Source organism: Sardina pilchardus, chromosome 23, assembly GCF_963854185.1.
Source record: "Sardina pilchardus chromosome 23, fSarPil1.1, whole genome shotgun sequence".
NCBI lineage: Eukaryota > Metazoa > Chordata > Actinopteri > Clupeiformes > Clupeidae > Sardina > Sardina pilchardus.
This window is the reverse complement of record NC_085016.1, coordinates 7,132,556-7,143,678: the sequence shown is the minus strand read 5'-3', so window position 1 is coordinate 7,143,678 and position 11,123 is coordinate 7,132,556. Positions and strand designations below refer to the sequence as shown.

Genomic DNA, 11,123 nt, shown 5'->3' with positions numbered 1-11,123 from the left:
CACACAAACACACACATACAAACACACATCACACAGAGAGATAGTGAGAGGAAATACTGGTCCTGAAATAACCTTAATAAAGTTTTGGCTTCATTCAAACCCTTAGTCATTGATCAGGTCTTGAGCCTTCCTCCTTTAATTTAATGAACCCAACTCTCAATGAACTCACTACTCACAATGACCTTAATCACCTGGCAGACACAGATGCCCAGATGAAGATGAAGCATGAGGCCCTATCTCACGAAACAGCAGTATGGAGTTTTAGTCTAAACCTAGTTAGCTAGTCACGTAAATCATTGTAGGGTGTTAGCAACCTAACATAAAGTATTCCAACTCAGACCACAGACCTACACATGCTGTAGCTTGGATGGCTATAGTGAGAACTATAGGTGTGTTCATCTGTCCTTCACATGACTATGCCATCAAAGATAGAAAAGGTGAAGATCATATCGTATGCTGCCATAAATTGTTGTATAGTGTGGCTTTAAATATGGCCAAGACCAGCACCACGGACAGCGCCCTTATTAATCATTATTGGGATCACAAGGGCAACTGAGTCCTTATAGTCAACTCTCATTAAAGACACATATCCTAATTCACAAAATCCTACGCTCTACATGCATGCAAGTCATCTTTGAAGAGTTGCACATTTTGCCCCAATGATTGCGCACAAATCCCAAACAAACTTCAACATGCAAAAAGTGAAAATGATTTCACTGTTATTAAGTGTATAGCTAGAGACTGTATTTATTGTACGATTGTGATGTGTCATTCAATGTGACTATACAAGTCTTTACATACACAAAGATTGCGAACTGTCCAATACAGACTAGATTTCTGCACAATTCATACACATGATCAACTGAGGAGGCACAGTAGGTGAACACTGAATGTCTCACTTGTAGACTGAGGAGCTTGTTGGGAGCCTTCTAATATCTTGGAAACCGTTTGGGTTCCATTAATCAGGGGGATCCCTTGGAACAGACATGCAAGATCTCAATGGGACTCACCAGGTGAAATAGAGGATAAATCAAATCAAATAAAATAAACCATATAAAAGAATGACAGTTGCTGGGATATTGTTTTGGGAGTGCACCAAGAGTTATATTTCATTTCCTACTTCGGCCAAAAGCCACTTAGTTTTATTAGTCACAGCTTGATACGGCTAATTACCAAAAGGAATAATCGCTGAGCATGCATTAAAATCATATGTTGGAATTGCTCATCCAAATATGTTTGGAGGCGCCTGTGTGGCTTAAAACAAATGTATGCCCAATTTAAAATAAGTGGTGCGGATTCTTGATGAAAAGCCACAGAAGAAAGGGTGTGTGTAAATGAATTGAAGGTGAATGTAATCCTTGCTCCTGTAGCAATACAGGACTAACGACAATATCATGTAGCCTAGATCCAAAAGCACAACGTTACAAAATCTATTCCTCATTTGCAGTGTTGTAGTCAAGTCACTTTGAATCGAGTCCGAGTCCAGGTTCGAGTCTTCAGTGTTCAAGTCCGAGTCAAGTCCAAGTCATTAAAAAAAAATCTGAGTCAAGTCCAAGTCGAGTCCACTACTCATCCGAGTCAAGTCCGAGTCGAGTCACTATTGATTCAAGTCGAGTCCTTATTGGTCAAGTTGAGTCCGAGTTATGGCTAAGAGTTGTCTAAAAGCGTATTGGTATTGTGAAACCACTGTACACTAAATGGAATCGTAATGCCTTGGGTCATTTCAGACAAACAGGCAAACAGACAAACAAACCCTGATGCAAATGTAACCTCCTTGGCGGAGGTCATAATTATTTGCGCACCACAATGTCGCAGGACAGATATATGTGGCTGCTAATGACATATTACAATTATAGTCTAATGACATTTTTAAAAAAGTCGAGTCTTTGTCTCAATGTCCGAGTCCGGATAGTCTAAATGTACGAGTCCGAGTCCAAGTTCGAGTCATTCAGTGCTCAAGTCCAAGTCAAGTCACGAGTCTCTAAATTTAGCTAACGACTCGGAATCGAGTCCGAGTCCTGGACTCGAGTACTACAACACTGCTCATTTGCATCCTAAGCCTCAACTGTTGATGTCAATTGGAATTTAAATTTGAGAAGAGGCCTAAAGCAGGCTAACAATGAGGACCGATAAAATCCAAAGAAATGACATGCAGAATTGTGTAAGCGCCATTTGTCTTAACCTCACAGATTTAACTGAAAGTGAAATATATACAGTAATTTCCTGCATATAAGCCGCTTTGTGTATAAGCCACAGGACAGTGTTTTGGTACATTTAGTCTGCTGTTGGACCATTAGGGTATAGCCACCTAGTGAAGTGAAAGACATAAATCCAGTCATACAGACTATTTTTTACTGAGTAATAAATAAGCTCAATGTATGCTTAAAAAAAAGACCATTGTACATTTTACTGATGTCATCCTACAGTTGCTGAGTGACATTTGAATGAGTTGACGGTCATATTCAAACTACAGTGGTCTCTTAATTTTGGATGTGACCTTCAACTCATTTGAATGTCACTCAGCAATTGTAAGATGACGTCAGAAAAATGTGTGCAGTGGTCTCTTCATCTTCTCCAGAGCAGTATATCTGCACTTGAGGGCATGGTCTATTTTTCACCTCCCATCATAATATCTTTCATGGGAAATATTCATGGGCCTAATTTAATGAGCCCCTCCGAATTCAACTACACAGTGTAAGGTAAAGAGACCAAATAACCTTTAGTCTTTGGCTATGGGAAGCCATCATCTGCGTCTCAAACCAAATCCAAGGGATGAGTCACAATGGAAAAACAGAAATCATACAAAAGGTCCATGACTCTGGTCTCGACTTGAAACACAAGCACAGACAGAGTGAAATTACAATTAAATCAACAAGCCCTTCAAACGAACAACGCCTTGCTCCACTGGTGAGATTTACGATGAAATAAATCTCCCCCGGGGGGGAGGAACTGGATGGTTTTGCACCCATGGCTTTGAAAAACACCAGTGTGGATTTCAAGTGGAGCCAGTACAAAGGCAAATGTAAACATCCAGGATGGACATTTTAACTGTCATCTCCCACGAACCACAAAGTGTAGACAACTGTGCAAATATTTCCACCACTGGCTACTTCACACAGAGAAGGGACTCATGGTCAAAAATGACCATGTTCTTCAGTGGATTAACAAAGCATACGAGTCTATGCATGGCCTTTGCATGTGTGGTAGTCTACATTATTTTCTGGTTGGGCTAGGCTTATGGTTTACAAGGCCATACAATTATGATAGGAGCCTAGTAATCATCACAATAAAAGACACTTCCATGGTGGGCATTTCACTGCATTTATGGTTGGCCTCACTTCACACACAAGTAGGCCACTCCAGATTGTGTGTTCTGAAGAATACTGGCCACTCCCCTTGTGCAGGAGGATACAATCCTCAATATTTTTCTGTCATTCCCCACCTTGGACGTGGGGAATTTTCGAGCATTTTGGTCCAACTTCCACATTACATTTCCTGTCACAATCTGCTGAATGCAATTTGTTGTTATAATTCATGTATGTCTGTTTTATGACACCTACAGTATGTTTATGTGTAGCCTTGTCCAAAAGCCCCCCCCCCCCCACACACACACACACACGCTCTCGAGGCACGTCCCACACAGAACCACTGGTCTACAACATCATGGCAGAGGAGAATGTCTGTGATGGTAAGTGTGTAAAACGTGAATTATAAGAGCTATTGCCTTCAAATCTGTACTAGTATGTGGTAAAGGTTATACATGATCGCCTAGTCTTACGCTGAATTAGGCCTTTTTTCCTGGCATGAATAAACAAATAGTGGCTGCTACGAGTGTCAATAGTTAGCATTAGCTTATGGAAACCTTATACAAAACCAAACCAGACACCAGTCTTTCGGTAAGTAGCTAACATTAAGTATGTCATGCTTTGTAAGTGCAGCTAATTCGAGTCAGTTCTTTTTTTGCTAGGTTTTGTAAGCTATTTTTGTACTTTTTGTTTTGTTCTGCTCCTGTTCTTGTGTGAGTGCAGCTGTGCTACTATGGATAACTTCTTAATGAGCTAGCTAACTTCTGCTACTGCCTAATAGTTAACACCATAAGATTACAAAATAAAAATGGTGTATTACCTATGTGTATTACTCAGTGACTAACAGCCCTGTATAAATCTTCTCTCCAGGGAACTCATCGCTCGTAGGAACTCTGGAGGAGTTTTCTCAGCAAGGAGAGATTCAAGCCAATGAACTGAGGGAAAAACAACAAACTCTGATTGAATTGCAGGTGTGTTTGACATACTTGGCATGCTAGCTAATCCCTATAGCCTACCACCTCCACTTTGCATTTAAAATGAACAGTAATATTTAGGCATTTACTACAGCATTTAAATACCAGCAGACCTATGCCATCTGAAATACCTAATGGCAAATTTGACAGATTACAGTGAGAAATAAAATATTTACACTGATGATGGACAAAATTGAATGAAAGATGCTATACCTGCTACACAAACATGAAAATGGTAAGACCTCTACAACTTTGTGATGTTTCTTTTCACACAAAACAGAACACCCTCTCTGATCTCAAGGGTAGCTGTGAGGCAGTTCATTTCGAGTTGAAAAATTCAAAGAGTCAACACAGTGGTCTATTGTGCGAGATTGAGCAGATCAAGCGTCACAACAGCAGTCTGGAGTCACGACTGCATGAAATCAACTCAGAAAACATGAAGCTACAACTCCTGCTCCAGGAGCAGAAGGAGAGGCAGCAGTCCACTCTGGCTCGTAACGACATCTACCGAAAGAAAATGGAGGATCACAAAATGGCAGTTGCTGAGGCAGAGAGCCAGACACCCATTTACAAGGAGCTGACTGAGGCGAGACAGTGGGTCCAACAGCTCAAAGAAAAGCGAGATGCACTTGTGATAGATTTACAGAATCCAGAGGGAGAGGCTGTCAAACAAGCTCAAGTGGGTGTTATAAAGATCTCTGCAATTAATTTGTCACACTTTGCTCCACTTGTTTTGTTTCAGTAACCACCTGATTGCATACACACCCTACATTGTTCCTTAATGGGACTTGCAGCAATCATTCGTGTTTAAACAAGCAGGGTTGTTAGTGTGGAAAGTAGAAATATGATCATTATTTTTTCCATTTACTATGCATTGAGCAATTTGTAGAAAGGGTAAAGACAACAAAGGGATTGTGCAGCGCCTGAATACCAGCTTGGCAGTCATGTGTAGTAAGTCATGCATTATAAATATGTTCAGGTGATAATCAGACAGATCCCATGATCCTACACTCAGGTCAGTGCAGTAACTTTACTGGCCTTCAGCTCTTTCCGAGCTGAATTTGGCAGCAGTGCCTAAAAACAGTCCAAAGCTGGAAGGACTTCTAACATATTCTGCCCAGACACGTAATGTCTTCAGTTTCACCCGTGCAGAGTTCAGGCTAACACAGGAGAAATGAAATATAAACAAAGGAAAGGGAGGATGCACTTACATCGCATTGCGTAATGGAAACAAACGTTTTGTTTCTGCAGCAAGAGATTGATGACTTAGAGCGGCAAGTATCAGTGAAAAGGAAGATGGTAGAGGATAAGCAGACATTTCTGAGGAAAGAAGGAGAGGTCCACACACAGCTAAGGAAGGACATTGAGGTATTTGAAAACGATCATTGTGTTAAGACTGCAGTGTTTCCCCTAGAATTTTTTCCAGCAGTGGTGCAAGGGTCTGTCAAGTACCCCAATTTCAACGATGACGTTGAATGTTGTGCTTTTAGAATGTGGAAATAGGCCTAATTGTGGTGACATTACTGATCATGTGAAGATGTTGCAGTGGTGCTGAAAATCCAGCCGTGGTGCTGCGCCACTGCTGAATACATTGTAGGGGAAACACTGCACTGACTTGCTGCGATGCCCTTTATTAGACTCATATTCAACAGCTGAATAACACACGCACATGTTTGCGTTATGTGTACAGTACTTCAGAATTTGTGTGACACATTGACAGAAAACAATGGTAAATCACAGAACACATCGATTGCATTAGAACCACTACAGCACTGGGGATTAAACAGACACAAAAGGGATGCACAGACAAGCAAAGACATTCATTTTCTCAGTCCCTACCATCCTCCTCCGACTCCTCATTAGATCCAGCACAAGAGGTACGACGCCATAGTGAAGCGACTTCGCTGCCAGCTGAGCAAGGCCCAGTCCAACCACAGGCACTTGATCAATGACATCAGGCGTATGGAGAAAGAGGTGGAGGAGCTGACAAGGCAGGTGGAGTCCGAGGATGGTGATACTGTAGCACAAGGCCTGGATAGTGTGAATTAATGTATTATTAGGGTATACCTAAGTTCTAAGTATATGCAGTCCTGTTGATTGGATGTGATATTCTGTTGGTGTGATACTTGTGCGTATCTGTGTGTGTGTGTGTGTGTGTGTGTGTGTGTGTGTGTGTGTGTGTGTTTTATGAAAACAAACTTAAAAGTTCATGTTGCAGACTTGCTGCATTTCATGTTCAACTTTGGTGGTTGTAATGTAGCTTATTTCGATGCCTTACATTTGAGAAATTTGAAGAAAATACATTAACATATTAAAATATTTTACTCTTACACTTCCCAAAAAAATGTGAGTACTATAGTTTATATTCTGTATTCTCCTCGAATTTAGATGTCCACTAATTTCTAGTCATGACCACTGGGTGGCAGTAGTGTCAACAAAGTGCCTCCTCATCACTGAGCTAGAGATGCTTTGTTTCCCATCAAATGTATATGTCTGTCTGTCTTACATGCCTTGTTGGAAACAAACAGACAATGGATTAACTTGTTCCTTTAGAGGAAGTCCTGAAATTTTAAAAGGCCCTTTCTTGTAGAATAGATCCTCAGTGTTAGCGGAAGCGGTGTGTGTTTTGTTTTGGACCTAGTGATGGAGTGTTTTGTCACAGTTGTTGTGTGGTGTAAGCGCGTAACAGCCTGTCATATTGACTAGACTTCTGAAACTTAATGAAAAACAACATACAGTGTTAAGTAAACATGTGCTCATTGTGCGTACAGTGTAATTGTCAAAATTATATAAATAATTGCCACTAAGCTCATCTAATCCTCACATATAATGGAGGAGAGAGGTATTGTCATTGGGATGAACACCCGAGGATAAACATTGAATAGAGGCAGTGTGATTGACATGCTTTAAATAACTTCAAATTGCTCATGATGAATTGATGAGATGATTGAAGAGACAGTTCCTGTGGAGATTGTGGATATTACCAGACGCACCACAGTGTCTTTCTTAGTGGCAAGGACATGAACTTAAAAAACAAACAAAGCAATGATGTTCTCTTTAATAGTCACTTTAAGCTACAGATTGCTGGAGAGGGTCACATCTGATCTTTACAGTGTCTTAGAGCCTGTGTGGCTGTGTGTGCGTGTGTGGCTGTAGTTGTATGTGCATATGGATTGTTTTGGAGCCTGAGGCCACTTGAGCTTTGACTGCAGTGAGTACTTGCGTTGTTCACACACACAAACACGCACACACGCACGCACACACACACACACACGCACAGACACACACACACACACACACACACACACACACACACACACGCACAATGTTCTTGTGTTGTTGTACAGAGCTGAAGGGTAGGCCCATGACCCATAGATATGAGAATGGAATGCTCTGTATAATTCTATGGAATGACCCCAGGTCTCAGTTACATCTCTTGGAACTTATAGGAAACTCTTGGATGCACTCCCCATTACTGTAAGATCACTGCACAGCAGCCAAGGAACCTGACTAAGCAAAAGGAGCTTGGCCCTAGTGAATATGTTTTGAATGTTTACTGTAAATACCCTTGTTGACCATGCAAAGTCAGTGTGGTGTAAAAGCACCGTGAGCTTAGCACGCGATCATGCCATATTCCTGCTGGGACGTTAAAGGTGAAATGCACATCCATCATGTGTGTATGATGACTGCCTGTCAGACCCTCAGAGAAATTTTACATTCAGTACATTCTATACAGAGGTGCAAAATTCTGACATCAGGAAGTAAAAAGGCCTGCCTCATGTTGCTCTTTCCAGTCATTCACTAAACCAGTGGATTCTAATTAGCACAACTCCTCAGCCAGGTAGGTCAGTTAATTGATAAACATCAGTTAAGTTAAGAGCACGTTTGTCATGTGGCGTGTGAGATGTTGGCTCGACGAGGAGAACTTTCATCACTTTCTGAAGCCTATGTCATGTTGCCGTGTGAGATGTTGGCTTGAGAAAGTGGCGGGATTAAACTGCTGACACAGCACAGCACAGCACAGCACGTACCAAAGCACTTTATTGACTCCACCTGTAATGGAATCGGCAGCATACCTGCCGAGGTCATGCCAAGAGCAGCCAGGGAGGTCACATCCAGTCAAATGCACAAGATCTCAATGTACCGGTCGTCGCTTTCAATTAAGGCATCTGCTTAATGGCAGCAGAGTCTGGCGGTTTTCCCAGACCTGTCATGGCTTTGCCAGATGTGGCCCGGGTCTGGCGTGAGCCTGCGCCGCACGCTCCTGCGATCTTGCCTCCTTTCTTCCAGCTCATTGGCTGGCTGAGTGTGTATATGTGTCGACATTCTCACCGAGTCGCTAAAGAGGGTGTGGTGTGATTGTGCTTGGAGTATCCCCAGCATCTGTCGTTTGCTCTGTGGACTGGAGCGGTGGTGGTTCTCTTCCATGTTCCCGCGCCACCTGCCACAGCACGGCTTTGGCCATGAGATGTTTTGTTCGATCAGTTTAGAGCCCCAGGCTACTACTGTACTTTAGCAATCTGTGGAATCACCCCCCCCTCTCTCTCTCTCTCTCTCTTTCTCTCTCTTTCTCCCCCTCTCTCTCTCTCACTCTTTATCTCTCTCTCTCACACACACAAACACACACATAAACACATACTCTGACTCACTCATACACACACCAGTAGCTGTGTTAACGCGGCCATGTCATGACACCAGGGTTCTCACTGTTATGTTCAGTATTTTAACAACATCTGTCTTTTTACATAACTTATGCCTCTAAGAGACAGCTTGAGTGGAGATATAGCAAAAATAAGGGTGTCCTTATAGAATGCAAATTACGCTATGTAGACCTGAGAAAGATCATGCAAATTAGCCTTTGCTGGAAATGTCATAGTCATAATGCCTCTTTCAGCTGTGCAAAAGGCAAGCATTCCAATAGTTTTCACAGGGATTAGCTGTTGACTGTCACCTTTAAGAGTGTTTGAGATTGATCTCCTGATATGCCACTTAAGATTGACTGCACCGATAAAGTGAATTGTAATGAAGATAGATGGTATGCCACCAAAGGTCATGATCTTAAATGACATATTGGATAGGATTCTTGACCTAGGCTAATGAGACTCTTTACAATATTAAGGTACAGTAGATATGTTATGTATATGTTGTTATAATGTACATAAATTTGTATGTGAAAAACAAGCTGCATTGCTGATTTGAGGTTGTTTTACTTTTTCAGATATCAGTTATTTTATTTTGCACCTAGATTTTATCTTGAAATGTTGAAAACAATGTGTCATCTTTGACTTTATTTGCCTTATGAGGGTCAGTTCATCTTCCATTCAGTGAACTGTTCACAGCAACAAAAATGTTGACCAGGCCCAGGCTATTGCATGCCAGTATGTCCTGCTGTTAAAGACGTAGTTGGCAGCAGGGCACTAGAAGAAGAAAGGGGTTGCGGGTAGGATTTTCAAAATTTAGATTTGAGTAGAGAATGTTCAGAAAGTTTATGCCAAGAGCCGTCCCAGACGTTTTGCCTTTCTTAAGTTGCCCCCCCCCCCCCCCCACACACACACACCCACCCCTTTCTTTTTATTCCAGACACAAGAGCAGTCTCTATTTTCCCGTTATTGGGGAAAGGCCGCCCGAAGTGTCTTCAGAAGTTCCGTCGTTTACTGTTGGCGGACAGGAAATGTGTGAACTTCTCTGCTGCCAAGTATATCAGTGGCGTTGCCAGGGTAACAGCTCTGCGGGCTCTCTGCCAGTGCCTTGACATTTGCCCATGTGAACGATGTTTATTTTGAAACCTCTGCTCTGCCTAGCCCACACAAAGCACGGTGGACTCAACAGCACAATGGTTTTCGGGGTGCTAGCGGAAATGAGAAACTGGCGAGACTTACTGTAGGAGAAATTTGACTTGGCTAAGCAACTGCTAAGAGCCAGAACAAATGATTACTCTCCTGCCCTTCAAAGCAGGTTTGTTGTTTCACATCAAGCACTGCTCTGACTATTTGGTTCCCAAATCACATTACATAATCTCTGCTGTTCGTGGTGGCACTAGTATGCCTTTTGGTGTAGCTTACTGTGCGTCTTATTAGATGGGAGGCGTACCATTTTAGGCTTTCAAAGGCTACCCAACGACGTACAAATGCTGAAATTGAAATAGAAATCTTTACGCCACAGATACACACGCAGATACAAACACACACACACACACACACACACACACACACACACATTTTATATACTTTATTTGATTCCACTTTACAAGTCAAGTTACTTTAGGAATCAAATCTCCTGAATAATCCAGTAGATTAAAGCACACACACACATACACAAACACACAGTAAAATGCGACTGAGATGCACCACAGCTGCTTAATAGACTCGCATAATAGACTCGTGCCGACACCCGATACTCTGAACACTCCCCATAATGTTCGTAAATAAAAACAGTCTCCATATGAAGCCTCGTAAATGAACCTCCTCACCTCTAAACATGCTGCCTCAGCCACACCTTCATTAATTTCCTCCAGCTTCCCTCCGATCCTCTGCCCCTCCCTCCTGCTGCTCTCTACCCTCCCTGCTGGCCTGGGTATGTATGTGTGTGTTTATATTTGCCCTCTGAGTCACCACCTGGCCCTTTGAAAAACAACGTGTGAACAGAGCCCCTTTGAAACACCTTGCTTGGACAGTGAACCCCCTTCATTGACACAAACACTCTCTCTCTCTCTCTCTCTCACTCTCTACCCCCCCCCCTCTCTACCTCTCCCTCTCTCTTTCTCTCTCCCTCCCTCCTTCCCAAAATCAAATGGAGAAAGGTCACGCAATGGCAGCTATATATAGGTATGAAGGTGGAAATGAGA

At 42.3% G+C, this 11,123-nt stretch overlaps 1 protein-coding gene across 1 annotated transcript; it reads left to right on the top strand.

The window, feature by feature from the left end:
* The first annotated feature begins 3,626 nt into the window (after nt 1-3,626).
* Nucleotides 3,627-6,544, top strand: LOC134071573 (coiled-coil domain-containing protein 122-like). The gene is made up of 5 exons (XM_062528346.1): nt 3,627-3,688; nt 4,176-4,276; nt 4,560-4,958; nt 5,531-5,647; nt 6,143-6,544. Exons 1-5 carry the CDS (start codon nt 3,664-3,666, stop codon nt 6,326-6,328), a joined length of 828 nt encoding a protein of 275 aa, XP_062384330.1. The 5' UTR covers nt 3,627-3,663; the 3' UTR covers nt 6,329-6,544.
* The last annotated feature ends 4,579 nt before the right edge of the window (nt 6,545-11,123 follow it).

What these genes read in the sequence shown, in the direction of transcription:
- LOC134071573 (XM_062528346.1), top strand. Translation starts at nt 3,664, where the DNA reads ATGGCAGAGGAGAATGTCTGTGATG. An exon ending in AGAGGAGAATGTCTGTGATG is followed by an intron (nt 3,689 to 4,175) that starts GTAAGTGTGTAA and finishes TCTTCTCTCCAG; the next exon opens with GGAACTCATCGCTCGTAGGA. An exon ending in AGCTAAGGAAGGACATTGAG is followed by an intron (nt 5,648 to 6,142) that starts GTATTTGAAAAC and finishes ACTCCTCATTAG; the next exon opens with ATCCAGCACAAGAGGTACGA.